At 36.8% G+C, this 26,081-nt stretch overlaps 1 protein-coding gene across 3 annotated transcripts in view; it reads right to left on the reverse strand.

Moving 5' to 3' along the window:
- Window positions 1-26,081, reverse strand: part of LOC131769840 (atrial natriuretic peptide receptor 1) — a 39,554-nt gene that overhangs the window by 12,843 nt on the left and 630 nt on the right. The window contains exons 1-6 of one of the 3 annotated variants that reach the window (XM_066170891.1): window positions 20,545-20,565; window positions 8,879-9,863; window positions 4,439-4,748; window positions 3,796-3,970; window positions 2,727-2,901; window positions 580-730 (exon numbers count right to left, since the gene is read on the reverse strand). In XM_066170891.1, coding sequence (XP_066026988.1) covers window positions 580-730; window positions 2,727-2,901; window positions 3,796-3,970; window positions 4,439-4,748; window positions 8,879-9,277 — 1,210 coding nt within the window. In that variant the 5' untranslated portion in view covers window positions 9,278-9,863; window positions 20,545-20,565. Of the gene's footprint in view, window positions 1-579; window positions 731-2,726; window positions 2,902-3,795; window positions 3,971-4,438; window positions 4,749-8,878; window positions 9,864-13,279; window positions 13,436-20,544; window positions 20,566-26,081 lie in introns of those variants that run through there. The other 2 variants (XM_059085571.2, XM_066170890.1) reach the window with 2 other exon arrangements.

The raw sequence follows: 26,081 nt of genomic DNA on the forward strand, positions 1-26,081 counted from the left end.
TACTGTCGCAGCCACTCTATGATGACTTCCACTAAGGTTCTTGAAACATCAGTTTCTATATTAGGGCCAACTACCCCCGTCTGACCCACTTTCATCAAGACAATCAAACTATAAGATCAAACGACACATTCCTCTAAACAAAGATTCCCCTATGAAGAGAACTCTGTCATGCTGAAATGAATAACAAATTTTGCAGTTCTAGAGTCATCAACATGGAGCAGTCTTTTGTCAAATGTAACAAAACAAAAAGTCCAAGCCAAGCAGTCCATTCTACCAGAGTGTATCCTGATTTATTCAGCATGAAGCAAGTAGGGGTATTTCTGCCAAGGAGTAATTCATTCTTCATGGAATGCTGATCACTTTCACCCGTCAATAACTTGTCAAATTTTCCTCACAGTTTGCTAAAACCTATCTCTACGTCCACAGATGTAAAGAAGCACTTTTGATGCATCCAAAGTGTTTGTACTTGAACCTACTGACTGAGTGCAAGTGGCAGAGGTGAAACTACTTTGTTCAAGGTCAGGACCAGCTCAAGACACACTGTGCAGTTGAGAAGACCTTACTACTGTTTCTACTAACCATCAAAGGTGTAATCCCGAAGCTGTGCAGATATGTCTGCTCCTGTAGGGGTTCTATTCTGCCCCTCAGATTCTAGAAGGGCTTGAGATCTGTTCAGTGCTAAGCCAAATTGGTATACAGCATTGTACAAGTACCCAGCATATATAGGAGGCTGCATAAAAAAATCAAACATTCATTCACTCCCTACAAGCAGAATAACCATCAAATTTTTTTTTCAATGAAAAGAAATTTTTTAACTGAAATGTTAGAAGTTGAAGAGGCACTTCCCTAAGGTGAACTTAGATGCAGATAAACTACTCATTCCCTACACTTAAAATGCATGTTTCAAATTGTCTCTATATGAAATGGAAAACGTTACATGCTTGCTTAACACTTTACACCCAAACATCAGTGTGCAAATTCTCTTTACTAATCTCTAGAGTATTCCTTAGGTGTTGAAAAGGAGAATCTGTTTAACAGTCATTAGTTTTTTTTTTAGTTGGTGATCATTTGCTTTATTCTTGTGACTCTAATGTGTGATTCTGGGGTAATATTGTAAGGAGAAATTAGATGCTAGTCATACTTAGGGGTGAAAGGGTTGAGGATATGCCCCTATGTTGATAGCATCTATCACTTGTTCCCCTCACTCACTAATGTGAGATATCATGCTATTATCACAGGAAGATAAAATTCACACAGGCCCTGTAAGCATGAGGCTCATGAGCAACAAACCACAGGAGGGAAAAACCATAACTTATGACATGGACCAAAAGAATTAGATCCTATAATATTCTTAACATTTCTATGATGTCAGTCTAGCAGAGAAACTTCATATAAATAGCACATGTTGCTACGCACTTCCTAGCAGGACATGACAATTATCATATCATAAAGCAGACCATAATTATAATATTGTTACATTTCCAGCCTCTTCTGACAATTTTTTTTTAAAGAGACCTACAGGAAGTGAAAAAAGTTTTAGCACACACTCTAATACCTATTAAATTTTTCTATAACTCATTTACCCCCCCCCCCTCTCCCCCATGTAAATGTTACCTGGCTCTGGTGTAGACATCAAAAATAGGTAACCACCAGGTTACACTGCCTAGGGGAGCAGAGGTGGGTGGAGAAACTTATTAGACAAGAATTACAAGATTTTTGCTTATTATGTTTAATGGAGGGTTGTCAACCCCTATTCAAGGGGAAGTGCGCCAAGTACCGTAATTTCCGGTCGTTTACCCGCGGGTAATCTGTTGATTTTGCATTAAACGCGCGCCACTGCGGGTAATAGGGAGGTGCGGGTTATGTGACAATTTTAAAATCCAGTGGTAGTTGAATTGAAAAAAAGTATCACCAACATGCGTTTCCACCTCTCAAGTAAATCTTATTGTGTTAGTAGTGCCGCAAAGCTGCACGAAAACATGATGCCGACTCGAGTTTATTTCACGCATAATTAGTTGCGCGACGAACAAATTATTATCGGCACGCGTGAGAACAAAACCTTGATGGTGACAAAAATTATCCATAGATATCCGGCGCATCAGTAACAAATTTCCATTTAACACCAGCTTGGGCTAAAGAGAATTTTCCCGTTTTAAGGGACTTGTTAGGCCCAATAGAACCGGAGATATCGATTTTTTCAGAAATCGCCGACAGTACTTTATAATTAAAGTTTTAATACTCACCCAGCTTTTTTTCAATAAATCAACATGGCGCTGAACGATCGCTCGCACAAAATGTGGCCACAAATTCGCATTCTGTCAAGTATGAAACGTTGAGATTTGGGCATGGGCCGCTAGTGTTTTTACTTTATAATCTTATCAATAAAGTACATGCTAATATTGACACAGAATTGTGCACGCGTCTGAATTTCTTTGACCTTTAAACTCGACAAAGACGCATTCAAGTTTTCGAAAGTTGGATCAGACAACTTTTAAAAGACTGAAATGTATCACCTTAATGTCACGTTTTCGCCACCAAAAAGTTGAATAACAACGTGCGGGTTATCCACCAGTGCGGGTAATCTGTTGACTTTTTTTTTTTCGCCGTATGCAATAATCGGCCGGTGCGGGTAATCGGCCGTGCGGGTAAACGACCGGAAATTACGGTACTTTTGCCTCTGATTATTAATATCTTCCAAAAAGATTTCTGCTTATATTTGTACTTACACTGTTTGCAAATGCCAAATTTGATTTATTATATGTCATACTGAAGAAAGGACTCTTTGATGTCTTCAGCTTGACTTGAGTCACAAAATTTTCATAACCACTTCCACGTGGATTCTTCACCGCCAAAACGAGTGCTGCCTGCATAGCTTCTGGAATGTCACTTTTACTAATGTTTCTGAAATAGAAATGCAGACAATCTTGTCTAAGCTTTTTCCATCAAGAACAACTGACAGATGAATACCTCAAATAGTTCATATCAAGATATCTTTTCAGGAAGCTAGCCATTTCTGGGCTCCAAGCTCATCTTTTCAAAAATTCACCTTCAATTGACATCAATCATGAAATGGTCGCATTAAAAAAAATCCTTGGTCATACATAAATTGAAAGTTCCTTTATTTAGGCAATATATTTAAAATAATTTATTTTCTTGGAAACCCAACATCAGCTTGCTTCAATTTCATTTAACTAAATTCTACCAATCCAATACCTCTCATGTCTGTGAAAATGCTCCACAGAATTTAAAAAATGGTAGTAAAGAATTAAAAAGAAGAAAATCATTATCCTTCATGAACCAACTTGAACTTGCATTACAAAGGGAAAGAATATGCCGGTCAGGAATCTGTCAACTGTACTACACAACGTATACCAGTAACATCAACATTACAATAAGGAAAGTTTCACCATCTTTCATCATGAAGAGGGCCAAGACAAAACGAACAACTTTATATTTACTTGAAATTTCACTTTTCCTTGACTTCTTTCAAAAATGTAAATTTTCCCAGAGTCAAAGTGAAAGTCCCTGACTTTTCCTTGTTCTGTGGTAACCATGCTTTTGGCAAAATGAGTCACAGGGTTATGTGTTACAAGTAAACCATAATTTACCTCCAACAGTTCTAATCATATGAGAATAATGAGAATAATGACAATACTGTACTCAAACTCATCAGGTAGAACTTGTTGTCTTGATCTAACATCAAATTCTCAAAACTAATTTACAAGGAAGTGTGTAACAACTAAGGGAGAGAATTAACAATCAGATCTCGGGAGTTAAAGCCTGTTAAATACCAACCTTTTTAAAAGAATTTGCTGCTGGTACCAAAAGAACTTGAGCTTATTGTTCCTCTTCACTGTCAATTGATTTAACTCAAATAAGATGAATGCATAGTTTCCATCTATCATTCCCTGCTGCTTGGCAAGGTAGAGGGTCTCCAGGCCAATGGTGTAGCTACCAATAACTAGAACAACTGAAAGACAGAATAAGAAAGAAAGTAAAATCTTTGCCTGGTGGTGGAATGAAGAAAGTTGTTCTTTGCTTAGTCATGAGGGTAAAAACAAAAAGGAAAAACTGAGTCAAAAGTTTACATTACATACAGGAATCAACGCCCAGCCCATCACATTTCTATCTCCAATGCTCAGACACTGAGCCAATAATAATAGAAATAAACGTAATATTTCCTACATTATCCTTAACCTTCACACAACAACATCAGTATGCATATTCCCCATCATGTTCTCTATTAATTTCTAGTGTTACCGACAAGGAGAATTTGTTTAACAATCAAGAGCTTCTGGAGTGGGTGGTCATTTCCTGTATTCTAAAAAAGCCCCAAAAACCCACAACAGTATGATCTGGCTACATCTGGAACCCAGAAGCAGAGATAACAGAACTAACATAACATCTGACTCTACAAATCATGATTCAAACGACTTACTACGTGCTTTACTCTTGAGCTCCTTCAGTGCATCACGAAACTGTGCCTCATGTTTACTTTCATAAAGCACGGGGTTCACGGCTGTGTATTCCATTGCTACATCTATTCTCTCTTTTTCAAATTCCTCCACAAGGTAGTCTTTCAAATCCATCCATTTTGTTGTATTCTGAACAATGATAGCGACTCTAGTCCAATTGTAGGTATATTTTAAGAGACTGATGATACTAGGAGCAACTTGATTGTCAACAGCAAAAGTGCGAGAGAATGTGGGGAATTTCTCTTTATTAGATAGCTCTGCAGCACTGCACATCTAAAAAAAAAAAAAAGACTGCAGAATGAACACATTGACCCTTCAACTCCCATGAATGACCAAGACAGAATTTTTCCTTACAATATCTATACAATATCAACCAGTAAGTGATGAGAATAAAGAAAAATATCAAGTTAGGGATAATTAGTTGATCCAATACTAAATTCTCAGAACTAACATTTCAAGAATTGTAAGGTTAACAGTAAGGAGAATTACAAATTTGATCTGGGAGTTAAAGGGTTAACCAGCAAACAGGTAAAGAGAGTACTCAAACTTATCCCATAGAATTTGTTACCTTGATTTCACACCAAATTCTTGTAACTAATTTACAAGGAAATGTGTAGAAGCTGGAGGGGAGAATTAACAATCAGATCTTGGGAGTTAATAGGTTAAGTTGTTAAACTCTTGCTCTCATGACCTAAATACCCATTCTTCACACTGTCTGCCAAATATAACTTATACTTTTATCTCTGAAATGTGGTGTTAAAATCAAACAGTATCCCCAAGTTAATATTTTTCTTTTGTCTCATGCCTTCTCTAAATGGTAATATATTCATTTGATACACTCCATATAAACTCATATTATTTTAATTACCCCTTGGTAATAAAGGAACAGTGAAGATTAACATTTTTCATTCTAACATAAGTATCTATATTTTCCAAACTCTTATATACAAATTCCCTTTGATACTAACAGGGAGAATTGGTTTCATAATCAAAGCTTCTTGAGATGGCGATCATTTCCATTATTCTCATAAACTTAAAGACTGATTCAGCAGTAGTACTGTGAGGAAAAATTAGATACTGGTCACTCTTGGGGTTTAAGGGGTTAGGGGATTCAATTATACAATTTTAGAGCAAGGAGTGAGGTAAGAAGAATTGTTAAATTTTATTATATGAAAGCTAATATCCAAAGATTTTATATCAACAAGTTGTATAACTGTAATATTTTAATAGTCCTTTCCTCAATCTTGAAAGTAACAGGTTAAAAGGAAATCACTCACATGCATTTTGATAGCAGGTACAGTCATCACTTCATATGATGACTTGATCATAAAGTTAAAACCACTGTAGTTGATACATCAACACTGGCTTAAATTCTGAAGTCCTCAGATCTCACAAAATTTATTTCTTTCTGAAAACCTTGAAGGCTAGTTAAACCACTTTTCATGAAAAAAAAAAAACTGACTTTGCTATTTGCTTTACTCTCATATCAACAGCTGTTCATGGGATACAGCTATTTCAATTTACGTTGTCGGATCAAAGCCTCAAGCCTACAAGACAAGACCGAAGGGGAATATGGGATCTTAATGAATAATTATCAGCAAAATTAACAATGCCTCGTCCATACAGCGAAGATCTCCGATGGTGAGCCATTTGGATGAAAGAAATGTTGGGGTTTCAAGTGGATGAGGTTGCAGCTGCTTTATGGATGTCACCAAGAACTATCGTACCCTTGAAGCTCTGATCCGACAACGTAAATTGAAATAGCTGTATACATGTACTTCACAAAGCTCTGACAAAATTCACCAAACAAGGATCTCATAAAGCACAGCTTTAGACAAAGATAATTTTGAATTCTCTTGGAGATTTAATATACAAGTTATTCACAACAGAAGCTGCAAATTAAACCACCAAACAATAAAGAACACAGTTCAATAGACTAAGTAACCAAATTAGCTCCTTGAATTTGCTAATCTTATGAAGTTTCATTTTAAGACAGCACATGTTGTTTAGTGGCAAAAAAGATGTATTTATATTATACAGAATCACTGAATTTCTTAGCAGGGGGTTAATGCAATACCACTATTCATACAAAAACTAAGACATTGTAAATTTGAGCAATTTGGCATTGTCACTCTGCCCATAACAAGTCACATTGTCTTTATATCCTTAATAATAAAAGTGAGTAATTTCTTCCAGTGGGGTTTAGCGTATTTAACCTGGTTATAAATTTTTAATTTCGGTAGCGATTTCCCAGATGGATCTATTGATCTTCACAGCTCCTTTAGGCTCACACAGCAATATTCAATAATTAATCATTTTTGAAATGAATATCAACAGTGAGTTAAATTTTGCATCAAGACTGGCACAAATGGTCAAGCTTGTAAAAACTGTGTTGATAATTTAAAGACTCAACATGACTTTTTTCACAGTTATTTCAAGTTAATTTCAAACTTCACAATAACAAGAAAATTTTGTAATTTGAGCCAACAAAAATACTCAATTTGGTTTTAAGCTCATATGGAGTGCCAAACCCTTGACAAGCGGCTGGAATTAATTCAAATCTGTGAGAATCCAAGTTTATACATTTCCATAACAAAATTTTAGAGAGTGAAAGAGTGTTTCTTGTAAGCTTGAAATTTCTCACAAATATTCAAAAGAATTTTAAAAAGAAAGAAAGAAAATGGCTCCCTCAATTGAAACAAAGCTCCTGTCAAGGATTTGACCTACACATAGGCACAGAATTTGCATCCTCCAAAATTTCAAGCGTGGAATAATAAATGTAGAGTGCAATATTTTCCGGTTCAATGAAAACCAGTCTGGAATCATCCAGAAAATGGAAAAATACACAGCTGAGTAGAATTTAAAACTTTAAATTAAAACAAAAGTAAATCATAATACAAGACACATGTCACAATACTTATGTATAGTTTATAGCACCATGCACTTCCCTTGTTTCAGCCCAACCACAAAACAATCTTGGCTAAAAGTCTGCATGAAAACATAGGGAAGCTATTCAAATCAAGAGGTATTAGAGCATTCCAACTCCAACTCAAGTAGCTAAGACCACAAGTATGTTTTCATAACTAATGCTTCTTGCTGATGTTCTCAGCAATAAATGTCAGACTAAAAAATCAAAACAGCTTTTGAAGTTAAGAGTATTAAAGAACTGAGTGTTGAGCTGAGAATACCAAGCAATGTATTTGCTGAATCACTGCTTAAAAATAGTTTCAACATAAACGATGTCATATCTTTTCTCTACTTTTGAAATAACACGAATTTCCATTTAGCAAATTAATGGTACATGGAGGAAATGATAGGAAATAACAAGTTCTCTTCTCCCCGCATTTTGATGTTTGTTAGTTTGTTTGAATGTAACTTCCCAGCCTAAAAGGAAATTGTCAACTTGAAGTATCATCTCGAAAATGCCAAACAGATAAAACCACTTCTGAAACGTAACCCGGAGTAACCGCCACGTGAATCATAACAGAAACACAAATCACATTTACTTTTAAGTTGTTTACACCTCATAAGCGAAAGAGGGCGATCTTAAACAGAGGTATGGAACAGTGGGATGAGTTCGCAACCAGTGTGTGTGAAACGCACAGCACCTCAGGCGTTTCTTTTGAACTGGAGACAAACGCGTTACGAATACAAACACATGAAACAAGGGAGTTTAGATCAAAAACAGCGGGTTCGGAAATGTGCATGAAAGTAATATTGACAGCCGAAAACCCTTTTAAAACCTTATTGTCAAATAGAAAGTGAGTAATATATATATTTGCACAAATGAGGCCAAAATTTCTTTTCTTCGCAGCGAGGAAGTAAGCTTTATATCAATAAAATCACACAGAGTTTGAATGTGGCACCGGTAAACGAATAATTCAAAATGGTAATAGTTCAAATTTGCGACACTCTTTGCGACGCGGTGGTGTTTTGCGAGGATTTAATGAAAGAAGGATTTCATGATAAAATGATTGACACTGCCCTTTCTCATGCCAAGTTTAGTTAACTTCACCGCATATCTTGAATGTGCATCTCACTTTTAATCGAATGAACGATGAAATTGAGCGGCAGTTGCTTACAGTGATCCTGCTGAAAGGGGCTATTCTTCGAATTACGGAACACGATGAAATATTCAGGAAGCTCAAATAGAACAAAAACTGAGCAATTAGCGATGTTTTGAATACAGCTGAAGGCAGCTGGTAAACTAAAATCAGTTAGAAACTGACTCGAAGCCAACTGACAAACTAGTGATTCCCCTACGAGAGGAGGTCTACGTGATTTCTCTAGAAAAGCGCATAATAACAAACTTATATAAAACTACAAAACTCAAGACCAAACATCACAATAAAACATAATGAAAATATCATAAAATTCAGAACACGAGAAGACATGATACTTACAAACGAGATTATGGACATGTTGAAAGCCGCCGCGTTCCTGGCAGCAGTTTGACAATTACATCCAGGTCCTATGAACGCTTGAACTCCAGAATTAATTTGATTTAACTGCTCGTAGACAGCAATCAATTCATCGCACTTGGTGTCTTTCCATACAAATGTAACATTATAATCGGCCAAAATCGTTGGATCCGCATTTAATCTCTCCACCGCGATTGTCATAGCCGCTGCGAAAGATTCTCCCTTATTAAAGTCGTGTTCGAAATGTGGAATCACCGTAGAATATGGTATGAGAAGACCCAATTTGTACTCCTTTTTCTCCGCCAACGTTAAATAGTTTATCATTATGAGAAAAACAATAAACACTGCGGTGGACGCCATAACTCCTGTAAACACAGTCATGGCGCAGACGATTCTGAGATGGCTTTGGAGGCGAGAGCTATGCACAAGCGATCGAAGACATCGACGGATCCATCTCTATACGATAAATAAAACTCATCCGAGAAACCAAATGTTTTATCCAGATGATGAAAATTTCCACAGCCCTTTGCGGTTAGAAATTCTAATAAAACTATCCACGACTATCCAGAGTTGTGGTCTCAGCCAGGTTACAATCGTCGATCAATACTCCCTGTAAATTCTTAACACAATAACAACATGGATGGCTTGTCCAAGCAGTTAAAGCAACCCAGTTAAGTTTGACAGATCAACAGTTTGATTATCCATATTTCCATACTTTCAGTCCGATACTGACATTGAGAGGGCGGCTTCAACTGTACCTGACTGTCTGACTTCTCAGAGAGTTACGGTCCAATGTCCCAGCCGGTTGGGTTCATTTGAAAGGCATCCTGGTTTGGCAGCCTCATGAATAATACAAAATTTTTACTTCGTTAGCAACAAGACGGCATTACACTGCGCTGCGAATCTTTTCCAGCCACACAGCAGCAGAAATTCAACGAGAACTTTTACCAAATGAACTCCCTTCTACCTGCAGAAAACAACAAATCAAGAGAGGTCTAATCTACCACTATGGTAATCTTGTTCAGACCAGTTCCAACTGTAAATAGACCGCAATCCCTTGGGAGACGATGAGACGAACACTTCATTACGAAAACACTAGGAAAACAAAGACATCGAGATTATATTGGTCTTTGAAGATTCGAGAACGAAATGCCAGATTTTAAGCGGCAAGAATGACACTTTGTTTTTATTTTTAAAATACATGTACTTTGCTGTAGTAGAGAATTTTCTGGCTCAAATCAAATATGACGGATCGTGTTGAGATATTTCAACCTGCTGTGATCGCATACTTTACAAAAATTTCGCATTATTTTCATAACGTTTTTAAATAGCAGATTATAATCTACATGGTTGAAAAGAAAGAAAATTGCATGTATTTTAATTTGCGACATATGGCAATATTCCAGAAATAATGTTCATTGTTCTTACATGTTCCAAATCTCTGCCGACAGTTTCCCGCCAAAAAGTCTAAGAGCTGCTCATTTGAAAGTAGTGAAAGAGAAATTGCTATTTACAACAATTGGAAATAGACGGATGATACAAAGAGAGACAGGAATCATCTCATACAGATGGCCGAGGAAAATTGGTAAAAATACCTAACCAACCGGCTCCTTTTAACTTACAAGGCTACAATTAAGAAAAGTTAGCGTCTTCCCTGACAAGGAAACTGGTATTTATCGATCGTGAAAGAAAAAGGAAAGGAATGAGATTATACAGATTAATTTCCTGAATAACCTTTATCCATCCGAGACTATTTATTTTCCTCAGCAGGACACGCTTACTGGAACCCATATAAATTTCCACCTTCTAATTTAATTTCCTGCAGATTTTTTACCATTTACCACCTGATCATTTCATTTCTAAATTTAAATCACCTTTCCAACCTGTTTCCGTTTGTTGAAAGATCGATCAGTCCAAAATCACAATAGTGAAAAGCCCTAAAGCTTTAAAAAAGATTACTGATCTCTCCGTATGGCGATCAAACGTTTAATCACATCTCTGATTCGCGCTTTTATTTATTTGTTGTTGTCTACTGAGATTCTTTCACCTTTGAAAAAATGGCTTCAATGTGATCATTTGAGAGCTATATAGGTGAAAAGCTACTCTGTTTATGCCTCTACGGTTCAACGAAACCTTTGAGCCAGCAATAAATGATATGCTATCTTTATTTTGAGGCATTGCTAAATGATGCCTTAGGTTTTTAGCGCCAACATGAAGAGAAACTTGCTTATCCGGAAATTACCTGCGAAACAAGCTTTTCTTGACAACAACCTCAGAATCAATGATGGTCAGATAAGTTTCAAGCAGAACAAACCCACAAAAGCGGTTCTGGTCTGCAAAAATGAAAAAAAAATAAATAACCAAAGGAAAATTTTTTATTACACGTGAGCAGTAGCATTGGCAGCCGAGAAACGTGTAAGATTGTTTCTTGTAAGCGGTTTGTTTACTGTTTTTCATTGTTAAAGCATGTTTCTGTTTATATAGCCGGTGAAGTTAGGCTCTTTGATAATGGTGATTGGTAAACAAAACCCACTGAGATCGTTTGTGCGAAAATATAACCACCCGAGAACTGAAAAAAAAACTGTCTGCACGCAAGATTGCAGCGAAGGCGGTGAAAATTTGTAACAATGTAGAATTTACTTCAATAAGTGCGTGTAAGACCGAATGATGGCTACGTTCGGGAATGGTCTTGTCAAAATGAACGAAGGAAACGAGGCATTAATATAGACAGGAAAAAGCACGATAACACTCTCATGGCTGTTTAATAGAAGATAGAGTCCCACTGTAAGTTTTGTTTTTTTACCGATATCGATGCGGCCTTCGCGTTTCGATTGATAAAATTCGAGACCCACGAAAAAAGATATGTTTACAGTATTTATAATTACGTCGCGTTTCATACCGAGAAAATAGCAGTTTTTCCCCTGCTTTTGTCTCACCGCTTCTAGCTGTCGATCAAACGCTTTATTTTGAATCAAGCTCCCATTCAGTTGATCTCAAGGAACTAAATTTATTTTTGTCTGAGTGTAGTAGATAAATCTTGAAACGAAATCTTAGCTGAGCTGCAACCGCGTTCAGATCCCCAAGTTTAGCTAACAGAATGTACTTCAAACTTTGGCTTCTAGTAATTTTGGTATTAAAAATAATTTACTAGCAATAAGTACAAAGGCACCAAAATAATTAAATATTATTAACAGTAAAATCACAGTTACTAAACATCCCGCAACCCAGATTGCGTTGTAAACAATGATCGTAGACAACATCTATGGGTGTTGCTCGGCTGATCAATTTTAATTTACGCGTTTGTACAAAAACTGTATCTGTTTTTAGTATTTGTAATATTCAAGTCAAAGACCACCCCAGAGCTCAGTGAAAAACACAAATTACTGCAACAAAAGTATTTCCTATATACGACAGCACGCCAGAAAAAGGTAAATTTGATGTCAATGGTTGTCTAGCGAAAACGTCCGTTTATACAAAAGCGAAATATCGATCCGAATCGACAATTCTGTGATCGAAAATGTTTTTTGATTTTCTCATTAAGATCTTGTAATATTCCGGAGTGATACTAAATCATATCGAACCGTAATCCAACCTTTGAATTTGGATGTGATAAACATTTTAGTGATAAAACTCAATCTTAATTTAATGCAACAGCTTCGAGCATAATTTGCATTTTAGTTCTTCACATATTACTGCAACAATCAACATTTTGAAGTGCTTTTTGACGTGCCAAGTGAGCGGTTTCCCATTCTCGTTATGGGTAAAATCAAGCGGAATTTCATCTCGTGCGTTGAGAAAAACGTTTGACTGACTAGAACAAGGAAATTAAAATTAATGACAGGAGGAAAAAAAATTATCGGCGAAAATCAGAAGCTGAGATGGTACGTTGAAATATAACGAGAATATAGTTAACACAATAAACAATTCTTGGTGAGTTGTTCGAAATACAATTTGCCTGGAGAGCTTCTAAATCGACATGAAATGGTCGTTGATTACTGCTCACCTTTTCACGATTTGAACACTCAGTAGTTGTTAGCAATTACACGGTTTAGAACGTAAAATTTCGTTTAAAGAAAATTCTTAATAGTCAGTTTACATGGAAAACCTGGCATAAAATACACAGGGAGATCGGACGGGAATTATTGCTGACGTACTCGAAATCGAGGGCCGACTTACGAAAATGAAACATCGTTTGCGAAGACGATTGTTTTTGTCCTCGTAAACCTAGACTCTTCCGTTTATATGCCTAGAATGAAACACTGGTGATTCCTTTTCACTTACATTCTACTTAAAAAAAATATGTTACAGTGCATACTCCTTGATGAAATTTGATTGTAACTATCGTAAAGACAACGGGGCTAAATATTGTAAAACAAAACTCACCAGAAATTGTGAATATCTTTGATGAACGCGAAGGTGATCGATCGTACAGCCTTCAAAATCAAGTTTTTTACGGAAATGCGCTCGATTGCCCCGCGTTCTTGTGTAAATCCGTCGTGTATCTTAGTAGCGAAGAGTCGGCTCCCTTCAGATCAATATGTATGTAATTACCCGGCGTTTGAAACATCTGCTTGGCTTGTTACTGATCGGCAACGCTTTTGCACGTCAGCTGAATTTTCATTATAACCGCGTACGACTTTATCCCAGCCTGACTAGTGTAATCTAATTTAACGATTAGGGCCAATTAAAGAGCGATTCATGTTCTTGTGATTGATAGCTGTCAATTATTGACCACAGCAGGCTTGTTCTCGATGCACACATCAGCTTTCGGTGCACTGACCCACGATGGTCTGCGATCCGTTAAAGGTGTTTCTGGTATTAATTGTCTCCCTGGGAATTAAACTCGGTAAATGTCTCTTTGGGGTAAACAAATAAATTAACAAGTTTCCTATTCTTTCCTCGATTGGTTATTCTTTTCTTAACGACTGAAAGTCTGGCTAGCAACAAACATCGACTTCATTAACACGCTTTTCGCCGAGACCAAAAACAAGTTAAGTGTTCTGAAGCGCTGACGAGACCCGACGCCCTTCCAATGTTTCCTACACATTTTTACAACAAAGTGTCGTTTCGCGTAGTTGTAGTGATAAATTATCAGACTTTTGGTTCAAGGCGTTTTAATTCATACAGTTCAAAGAGACTGGAATGGTTTCCAAGGATACCTGGTGAATAAAAAATACTGCACAAGTCCTAAATACGAGGCCTGCTGCGCAAAATATTGACTTTCAAACTGAGTCATTAATATCTTTGTACAACCGCACTGTCAGTTATTGATCTGCCCAAAGGACTGTACCAGGACAACTAAGATTCAATCCGAAGTCTGCTCTTGTTTAAGCATGCAGGCCGAAAATTCAGGTGAATAAACATTATTTTAAAAGAAATATTACCTGAGTAAACCACTAGACTGTCTAGGCCTATCTTTATTGCGTTAAATAAAAATATTTTTATTCTCAGCTTAATACAACCGAGAAATACAACTTTTTCACGGTTGAATGAAATAAATAATTGATCATTTGCAACAATAGGAGAAAATCTGAATCTAACAATCCATGAAAGGACGTAGGTGAAAATGTTAAGGTAAACCGACGTGTATGCAATCGTATATAGGTACAAGAGAACGCGTTGTGTTCTGTTTCCTACTAAGAAATCTTAAAAAAAAAAACAAAACAAAAGCAATTTTTCTGCAACTTATGTGAGACGATAAAGCCATTTATAAATATTTCTACCGATTATATCATGTGTTAACATACTTAATCATCTCGACATTGTATTGCTCGAGTTTATGACAGAGTTTGCTTTTCTATTTTGGGTAAAAATTTCCCAAATATTTTTTGAATGGCAGGTAGCTCTTTAAATATGCGGAATTCATGCGTAAAAGAAAGAAGGAAACGAACTGCTTTAGAAGGAGCTTCTCATTAGTAAATTTAAAATGATAGAGTCAAAAGCTTTTTAGTCTTTTTCCTGTGCTTTTAAGAATATTTATGCTATTTGCATTTCGCTCAGGAAGTCCTAATGTTCTTGGAAACAGAAACTTAAGTGCTCCTTAAATACGTTTCCTCTATAGAAACACGGTGACCATACTATGAATCTTGCCCTTCTAAACCTTGAACTCAGACCTCACAGATTAATCATGAAGTTTAACGCTCTCATGATGCAGATTTTAACCAACGCTCTTACTTCCGTGGGACGATGTATATCCACATAGTACCTTTAGGATTGTCTCTCGAGAGTTGGATGCAAAAATCCTGTCCCGGGCTTTTAGCGATACTTAACTGTATTTACATTTAGCTCTGTCAGTACTAATAGCCTTAGAAAAAAGAAGGCCAACATGGCTAAAAAGCTCTTTGGTCTCTCTTAAAAATCTGCTGTAGCCAAACACATCACAGTGGTCTTAGACCGATCACACCTTGAACTCGGACCTTTCGAGTAACTCAGCCAATGAGTGCAAAGGCGCTGCACTTTTTGGCCAATTAGGAGCAAAACTAAAACAACGAGTGACTTCACGGTGAATTTATCTGCGCTTTTCGCCGTTTCGTCGATGTCCTTGAAAATCAACAACTGACGACATCGAAGCCATAAAATCTTGCCCCTCTACTATAATGACAGTCATGATAGGCATGTTTAGTTATTGCACATGTTCTCAAGCGATTTACAACATTCATATTCTTGATTTCGTTTGTTTCGCTTTCCGAATCGCTCTTAAAAGCTTATCGGTTTATCTTCCCATTTTGCAACATGAAAAGTGTTATTTGCCAAAGACAATTTGCAAAAAATGATGTCTTGGATCTAAGATGAAGCAAAACTAAGTTAAAATCACATTCACGTTTAAAAAAACCGATGAAAATAACTGAAAGGCAAGATATCTCGTAGCGTCCAAGAACAACAGATGCTATACAGCATGTATCACAACAATACGAAATACCCTGAAGGCACGATATCCTTCAATTTATCAATAACCGAAAACTGAACTAAAGCTGATATCATCAGTGTATGAAAACTGACCCAGACAAATTCTGTCAACTCAATGTTAGATCACGACTGACTTTCTGCCGTTCCTTAGAAATTTTTCGCATTATTAAATACATATTTTTAACACTATAAAGCTAAATCATTTTGAAACAGTACACGATCTATCGAACTGAAGACTGTTAGAATTACATAACTAGCGCGACTTAGCTGCATGTAGACTTAACGCGGACATTCTGCTCACGTCACCTTTGTTCAGCACCAACTGGAAATTAGATTATGCATGGTATAGTAAAATCAGAGCTTACCTCTGTAGTAACAAGTACAATTTTCAATTTGTATTCAGATGTCGTGATATGATCACAACCGCAGAAATGTTATTCATATTAGCAGTTTCTCAGCTCATTGTTTACAGCATGGTAATAAACGGCGACCAATCCTCATTTAGCAGTTGTATATCGAATTTATAAGGCAATGAAAGGGGATCAATTTTGGAAACGCCAATCTATTAGCCACCCGGATTCTCCTGGAGTGAATATTCAAACTCTATGGCCACCAACTAAAACAAATGCTTATTCTCTCAGACTTCTTGTTTAAAAACGACAATTTTGAGTCCAAATTTAATTAATGTCCGAAGGACGATCACGGTCCGGGAGGAACGAAAAATTTCTATTATTCATCCAAAAGTTTCCAGACTGAGTGCATCACGTTAAAATAACATTAAAATTTCTTCAACGTTGTTTTGATTTCAGCTACCCATGAGTTCTCAGACTCAATGAAGATTTTGGATCCGAGTGGGCGTTTCAAAAAATACAACAACTCGCAGTTGTATAAATTTTAGTAAGATCAACATCGCTTCAATCAGTCTTTCCTTCTCGTAAACTAAGGGGGCTGGTAGACCTTCGCTTAAATTAGTCGTTTGAAACAGCTCTAAAGTAACTAGCTGTAAAAATCAGTTTGCATTCATGATCAAAATAATTAATGATCAATGTATTTTTTGATGTTATTTTCACAACATGCCATACCGGAACTGGTATGAAGAACCAAAACAAAACCTGTGTTGACAACAGATCGCGCGTTCGTAACGGGAGATAACCTCTAAGTTTCCGCCCAAACAACAAACAGGAACAGCTAAATTTTTAGTTTATAGTTTTGTCACGTATTAGCCCATTTTATAAAATTAACGAATTGTGAATTACTTTGGTGGTTTTATTATTATTTCATAGCATCAATTACATGTTGTACTTTCTAGTGTTTCTTTTTTTTTTGTTTCTGTTTTTTTTTCTTTTTTAGGTTATAAACATTTGTTTAAAATATAAGCACGTCATAGGAAAAAAAAAGGAGAGAGTGAACGCAATGATTAAATTTTAGCCGAAACTGTGCGCATGTCGGTGTTTAGATCCTCAAATATATGTCTGAGTTATCTGCTGAATTTTCTGTTGGTAATCTTTCTTAGTCTCGCTTGCTCCTTCTTTAATTTAAACTTATCTGATTTGGTGCTTTCCTACTCCTGCAAATGCCTTTTTGTAATTTTCATATCATCTTATAGCCGCGTAATTCTCTTGCATACTGCCTCTGTGCATGAATCATTGTCTGAAACAGACTCTCTAAGACATCACTGGCACGAGGAAATGAAACAAACTGATCTGATATACACGGTAATAGACAGTTTCTTCAGGAAGACAATGTTTTATGTTTACCCTTTAAGTGAGGCTTTACAAGAGAAGATTACTCCCTCTTGCAATTAGGAAATTATATCCAGTACCCTAACAAAACGACTTCATAACGACACCCACCTACTGCTACAATTTATCATTAGGCCGAAAAATCCTCACATGGAAAATTTTACGCTTCAAGTAGTTAGTACAGATATTTATGTACAATCCCAGGACAGTGCCCTGTATCACTTCATTTCAGATATATAACGTATAAAAACCCAAGAAAATACGCATGCACTTAAGTAGACTTTTCAATTCACTTACTTCCCTCTGTTTTAAGGATAATGTATTTGTTTTAAAAAGACATAATATAGCCCGACGGTGGATAAAAATCATTGACTTACATTGCCTTATATTTAAGGTTACCCACTCTAAGCATGAATGCTCATTTCGATCAATAAGTCGCGACGCAAAAATATTTTCAACCTCCTGTAGCAAGCCACGCACAAAATTTGGCATTTTCCAATGGTGTGAAGTACTCGCCAGCTGATCGAGGGAGAGAGTTAAAACAGGGACATATTATTATTAGTCTATTGTGCCGAAATATAAGTTCCGCATCTCAAGAAGACGTTTTAAGTTTTGTCTCAAAGTAAAAGTGACAAAATACATCTATTTGCATGAGCTTACTCGAATTACAGTCAGTTTCAGTGGCCATAATAATAAAATTCATTTGAAAAGGCCTAAGTTATGAAGGGTATTGTCTGTCATTGATTCACCGTCGCGGAAAAGTGACGGTGCGCGAGGCTTTGCGCTAAAACGGTTTAAAGAGTCTCCGTTTTCAGCACCTTTTCGGGCTTCTTTTGTTTTTCTTTTCGTTTTTTTCAAGTTTTTTTTTTCTGAGAGCGATTTGCGAAGTATGCGTTTCCAAATAAAAACACACCAATACGTACGAGGTTTAACTATAACAAAGGGTGACGTAAAAATTATATCAATAAGCGACAATATTTTCATTCTGCTTTCCCAGTCAAAAGCGGAAAAAAGAAAAAAATGTATGCCATCCTTCTTTTCGCTCTTAACTTGAGGCGAGTTTGAGTAATTGTTCATTCGCGCTCTAGTGTAAGATATCTAAAAATACGATAAAAGATAGAATATCAGATTGAGAAAAGGATGTTTATGAAGGAGGTTGTTTGATAAGCCAAATTAGCTGAAATTTTCGAATGCAACAAATAAAGCTTGAGAAAAGCCTGAAACGTAAATCAGACATGGCGGTACTAAATTAGGTCGCAGCATGGAGGTTGAGGGGATGGAATAAGATGCCAGTGGTAAAAGCTATCATGGTGGTCTTAAAGCATGTTTCCCGGAAAAGGCTAGAATTTAGGATCCTTCGGTTCTCTCTTTCCTTTTTTTTTTTTACCGTCCTGTCCCTGTAAACATATTTTGCACACATCATCAGAGAACTGCAGTACACAATTCAATCGAATGGGTGGATTAGTTGTAGGTGGTGGAAGTTACTATGTGGTCTTAGAGGAAGTTTCTCAAAAACGGCGGAAGTTTACTTACTGTCTTATAATCGTCCCTAACCTCTTTTCGCCTTCTTTCTACACACATTTTGGTTCAACGATGTAAGAAAATGCATCTCGTGAGCTGGCTTAAAATTGTTTACATATGGTAAGTGTCTGTAAGACATTGTAAAGGACCAGATGCGAGTTTAATTGAAAGCTTACACCTTCTCCAGGCGATAATCGAAGCTTATTCCGCGGTCACGCAAACGCGTTTAGATAACTCAAACGTGCTTACCGTAACAAGTCTTAAAATTATTTCATACTCTGCATGTCTTGACGTCAAATTTCATTCAAGTGATAGACCTAGTCTTTTGAAGCCTAAATGGGAGGACTTTGAAGGGATTTGAGTAATTATTAAATTGTGAGAACAGCGGCTTAAAATGTTTGGCTCTCTGTCTAGACGATGCGGAATCGTAGCAATAAAGTTTGCCGAAAAGAAATTATATCCAGGTCAAAACATTCGCTGATATTATAAGAAAAGGTTTTGTTATCTATCCGGCAAAGCACATTTAGCCACAAAGCGTGAACTGACCGATTTTCTACCATTAGCGTGATTTGCCATTAATGTATTAGGCTAATCCTAAATTGTTAATCAAACTAACTCGGGTTGCGCTCGCAAAAATCCATTTACATGCTTTAGTTGCGAGGTTCTATATGCTTTGTAGGCTGACAAAGTTAAAGTGTAAGAGGAAAATTTGATAGACACAGCTTATCATATATGAAACTGCGGTTTCCATAATGTTTTCTCTTTGTTGTCGGCCACGCGTATGTTTTTTTTTTCTTTTTTTTCTTTTTTTTCTTTTTTTTCTTTTTTTTCTTTTTTTTCTTTTTTTTCTTTTTTTAAAGTTTTGAGTCGATGAATCCTTTCAGAAAAGGAAAGGAAGAACTTCACTCAGTTTTTATTTAGTTTTAGGTGTCCATGAGTTCTGATTGTGTACATCATAAAAAAAAAAAAGGTTGGAAATATAGTGTAGTGAAGACCGATTTCAGTGATATCGTGCCTGTAGCCTCATAAAAAACATACGCCTGCGCTATGAGACAAACGGCTGATGATGGTCTGTAATAACGACAATTTCCCTTCAAATATGTCTGGACTAAGCGGATGATTTGGCAGATCCCAATGAAGTTCTAACCAAGAGATTATTCTGAAAGAAATTGTTAGCCTCCTGTGACAGCTTTAAAATCGTTCTTCAGACTAAGCGTTTACATGCAAGTGAACATCGGCTTAGGTCGTAACATGCTGTTATTCGTATTGAGAGGGAATTCATGAAATTATTTCTGCGCAACTACGTCAAATCATATTACGAACTATACTTGACAAGCCGTTCCTTGGATATCCAATGTTATTCAGTTGACACGGATATGTAATTTCCTACTTTTCCATCGCTAAAATTCAACTAATTAGAGCTATTTTTCGGGTACTTCTGAAACAAATAACAATGGGTTAGCTTTGATCATCAGTTACCTTAGGTCTTATCGACGGCCGCCCTTGACTTCCAGTTCAACCACTATTGAGGGAAACAAAGTTAAAAATAACTCCTAGCATATCGCTAGATATTTACATATGTTAATACGGACGACAATATGCTCAAAGCGAAGAGTAAACACGCAATTTTAATTTGTGCTTACCAAAAGTAGGCCGAGTTGAGCAGATGAAAAACTGTCAGGTAATCCCTGAGGTTTTTGGCGGAATGCATACATGTTATCTTAATGAGAGATCAAGCCGTGCCGCGGTAATTTAATACAAATCAGCTGGTAAAAGTCACCTGCTTTTAACGTGAAAACGAAAACCTAAAAATCAGTTATTACAGCATACTTTTTGAATTCAGACTTCTCCAAAGCTTGGGTATCCAATACTTTGTCTAGTTGGAGCCAACGTTCTGATAACGAGCGTTAGTTTGAATATAAATACAGTGTTCAAGCAACGAAATTATAGTGTGTAATTTAGTGTTAACAACTGAGTTGGAAACGTAAATTGGCCACCGTAAAGGTAAAAAAGCTGACGTTTCGAGCGTTAGCCCTTCGTCAGAGCGTCAGCTTTTTTACCCTTTAAGGTGGCCAATTTACGTTTTCAATTGATTTGTTTACACTAAATTACCTGCTATACTCTCCCACCGACGCAGCACCACAGTTTCTTTGGAAACTTAGCCCCTTTAGAAATTATAGTGTGTCCTTTCAAAAGATGCTGTAGTTCCCACCGGGCTTGCGTGGGTAGCGTACGACGGGAACAGATCTTGAAATAAGTGAACACTTTATCTAAGGAATAATTTCTATGGAAGTAACAGAAGCATGATGCAAAGAACACCCCTGAACACTCCTTGTGATGAGGTTTGATCCTCTCTCGCCTAAACCAAATTTCTAGGCATTTTTACGCGGGCCTTTTTTTCTTCCTCATTACACAAATTTTGACTGAAAGGAAGTTCGAGCGTCTACTTTCGGCTATCAGATACAGATAAATAATTTAACATATACAGTTTGAGGGTCTTTGAAATAAAACGGAAAAAAAATAGAATATTTCCAAGAAGGCCGACTAAAAAAAATTATTCATCGACAATTTTTTACTAATGACTGTAGCAGAGGCGGTGTTGGCAAAGAAAAAACAACCTATTTATAATTATTAACGCTAGATGCATCGTTACCCAACGTAAACTTAATAAATGATTGAATTCTTCCTAAACGGGAAGTCTTTATTTCTTCCTCTTACAACTAAAACACGACTTTAATAAAGGAAAGTAAACATGGAAAAAAACTATTATTAAACAATCTTCAAAAGAGTGTGGGAAATTTTTATTTTTTTTAATTTTTTTGTGGCCCTATTTTTACTACTGCTTATTATAAGTAGTGTTCATTACTGCTAAGATCGCTTCCATATTCATTTTTAAAACCGCAGTGGACATACATGAATTCACATCTTCACAGTCCTTGATTTATCACTTAACGGGTTTATTAAGGATCGACTTAATGACCAGCTCTCAGTTGGCTCGTCAGTTCAGCTGGAAGAGCACTGCACCGATATTGCAAAGATCATGGATTCAAATTCCGTACAGGCCTGAATTTTTTTTTCAGACCTGTAACTCTTATTTTCACTAGTGCTCAAGTAGTGTTCATCACTACGAAGATCGCTTTCATATTCAGGTCTCAGTTATCCGCAGTTCACATATATGATTTTCATATATTCACATTCAAGCATTTATTCATCGCTTCACGGGTTTATTTGGAACCAACATATCAACCAGCTCCCAGTTGGTTTATTAGCTCAGTTGGTAGAGCACTGCACTGGTAATGTAGAGGTCATGGGTTCAAATCTCGTACAGGCCTGAATTTTTTCAGGCCTTATTTTCATCACTGCTCAAGTAGTGTTCATTACTGCAAATATTGCTTTCATATTCATTTCTAAGTCCGCAGTTCACGTATATGATTCTTATATATTCACAGTCACTACTTTTGTATTGCATTTATGGTTTTGTTTTGTATTGCTTTGTGATTGGTCGAGAAAACTCGACCTGCGCTTTCAACCAATCAGATACAAGAATAGAGCACCCCATCTCGGAACACACTTCCTCCCAGTCCTCTGTGTTTTTCCGAACGATAATTGAAACGAAAAGGATAGAGGATGAACACAGCGGGTCAAATGTCTGTGCAGAAGCGGAATTTTCAATGTCTATGCAGCGTGCTTTAAGGCTGTCAGAACCAAGTTATCTCATACGAGTCACAAAAAATCGAACAAGCCAGTATGCTAAGGTGTTTGTGTGATCAGCACCAAACAGAATGGTAAATAAACAAGATACCAGTACCTGAATAGGCTTTGTAAGATTCGAGCGTGCAGAATGTTGTCAATTGTTAATTAGGGTGTCTCTAGAGTGTTGTTGTTGTTTCGCGTCGTCTCAATTAGTGTTTTTCCACCGATTAATTACCTTCTTTTGTTTTCCATATCGCATACTTTCGTTCATTGTTGTTTCATTCGTAATTATGGGCGTCAGTTACACTTTCAGTTAGACGTTTCGCATGCATTAATTTTCAATTTTCATGCTTATATAAACTTAGTTTTCTCGGTTTTGGAGGCCTTTTCTCTGTAGTCGCGCTAATCGCAGTTCGCTTTCGAGCAGTATCTTCGTTATTTATTCGTCTTCGGACAGTGCTTTCTTGTCGAGTGCAAGTGCAGTTTGTGAGTAATCGTAACAATGTAAGTATCGTCGTTTCAAGTGGGCTTTCCAAGCACCTTTACTTAATTAATCAATTGTTGTAATTTTGTGTCTTTAGTTTCAACCCTCATCGTTCTCCAGCATCAATAAATCGCTTTTTATCAGTTAATCGTAGTGTTGGAAAGTTACGGTTACCGCGGTCACAGGCTTTGTGTTCGGAAAGTGTTGAGCTTTCCTTTTCCCTAGTTTTTTTTTTTTTTAATTTCTATGAAGGTTTCAATTTGTTTCCGCTTATTTTGCGAGACAGCGGTTGCTTGTTACGATTTCCTTTTAAATTTTTCGCGAGAAATTGGCGTGACACGTTAAAATCTGCGCAAACGCAATTGCAATGTAGCAGATACAAACGCATTACAGAACCCTTGTCAAATTTCTCCTATCAGTCTCCAAAACTCAGCACCCCCCTTCCCCTGGGAGAAAACCTATATTGAACTAGGGGAGGCTGGAGCTACGTACCGTAGTTCACATCAAATTTTAAGGAGCATGATAATGAAAAATTGAGTTTACTTCTTGATTCATTAGACGGTCTCAACCACTTTTGTCGTTCATTACAGGATCGATTATTTCATTTTCACTCATCATTTCCATAGTGATCGACAAAATTGACGTGTCTTCACTTACCTCCGCTCGGAACATTTGATAAGTGAAAACAACTTCCAAGCACTACACGCCAAATTAAAAAAAAAGTGACTTGAATGGTGTTAAAAATTTGAAATTACTATTTTTGTGAGGATGTATCGGAATAAATTTTAAAGTTACCAGCTTATCAATATGTCAATGCGCACGGTTCCAGACTACATGTATACGCACTGGCAAAAACACGTTTCTCAGCTAATGAATAAGACTAGTTTCTTTTTTGGTTTAGTTTTTATTTTTTTAAATGCATCTTATCATCGACACTTTATCCATCACTCTAGTTATCTTTAGACACAGTAGCCCACACAAAAACCCTAACCCTAACCCTAACCCTAACCCTAACCCTAACCCTAAGACTAATATTTCGTAGAGGCTACAAACTTTTCTATTGAACATCTTTTTTCTAAGGGAAAAAAAAGCATTCCCCCAAAGGTATTTTCACAAAACTGGCAAATTAAAATACCCTTAATTTAAATTTATTCGAATTTTTCTTGCATAGCATATCAAACTGTCCTTGCATCTTTACCTCGCTAAGAACTTATTTCATCTTTTTCATCTTCCTGTTTATGAATATCACGTTTATCATACATTCCATACTAATGTACCCTCAAAAATTTTCATCGAAAATTTTAATTAGAATCCAGGCTAACAAATGATGGCATGGATAAAGTTATGAGAGACTAATGGCAAGTCTTTTTCTGATAACAAGGCAAATGTCAGTTTGACGAGAACTTACAGCTGAACTTAAGCGCGTCTCTCAACTTCAAAAAGTGAAAACACGAATGAGCCATGGAAGCTCCTCTTTTGGTTCAATTATCTAATTTCCGTTGAAAATGGACGGAGATATACAGTGAAGCTCTTATCTGCTATTTCTGTTATGTCTGAAATTTTTTTTGCTTTAACTGTAATTCAGGATTATTTAGGCGTTAGCGAGATAAAAGCACACTAATGCCTCAAGCAGAGGGAATCTGAGAGACAAATGATCGATGGGGGCTCAGCGAAGTGAAAACCTTAACTTGCCCCTCTGAAGACAGACTAGTTGCATGTGGTGGTAGCTTAAATAATTCAGACATCAGAGTAAATGACAATAACTTTCCGAGTAAGTCGGTTGTTCTTGTCAATGCTATTGTTCTTTTTCAAAATCAGCATACAATATTCATCAGAAGATTGTTAATGTAGTTCAAATCAGTCAAATTATATATCAGAGCATTTTTAGCCGTCTTCTTCCGCAAAACGCAACCTTTTTCGATCTTTTTGCCGGTGAAATACCTCGCACTGGATGTTGGGAGAGCGCGTAAATCGCCTCAGGCTCGTGATTTACAATGATCGCCGATGCACTCACAAAAATTTCCTTGTCAATTTACCGAAATGAAAATGAAATGGTTTATTAAAGGAATTTTGGATCGATCGATTCTTTAATTAGCACACCGGTGAAATAAATAGTCGATTTTTAGCGAATCAGGACACGTTTATTTGTACAGCTAGCGTGGAAGTCGGTGAATAAAATCTTTAAAAATCGATAGATGAAAACAAAACTCAAAAATGGTAACAGGATTCCCGACAGACCCGTTCCACTACAATTGTATTTGCGGCAGTTTCAAAAGGGAGTTAAAGAACAGCAGCACTTTGAACTTTATGGCGCAGGGGCTACTAGCAACATCAATTCAGTTACAGTAATTTAACGGGGCCATAGCTGTCTGCACGATCTAAGATTACGGGGAAAGAAGCCAAATAACACCAGGCATAATAAACCATAAGAGTGTGAAACAGATGCCACAGTTTTCTTTCCAGAACCATCTATGAATATAGTTCATTGTTTCTGAGTCACATAATTCATATCATGAAATGCCGCGAGGCATCTAAATAGTTTTGGGGGACTATCATCCGTTTAGGTTTCTTTAGTAGGAAATGAGGAACAGAAGCGCGAAATAAGGAACATAAGAAGGCAAAATGCACGTTCAAATCGTGAGGTGCGCCACCAGAGCAAGGATGACCAATTTAAATAATGGGATAGCTTGTACGCTGGCAAGTTTCCAACCTGAACACATATTTTGCGCAATTAGCGCATCAAAGGTCTAAAGGCAAAATGCCGCGAAAAGTGAAACATAAGGATCGAAAATTCTCTAATAAGTCCCAGAACTTAGATTTACCACCTGAATAAAAAACA

The sequence above is a fragment of the Pocillopora verrucosa genome, chromosome 8 (genome assembly GCF_036669915.1).
Source record: "Pocillopora verrucosa isolate sample1 chromosome 8, ASM3666991v2, whole genome shotgun sequence".
Lineage (NCBI taxonomy): Eukaryota > Metazoa > Cnidaria > Anthozoa > Scleractinia > Pocilloporidae > Pocillopora > Pocillopora verrucosa.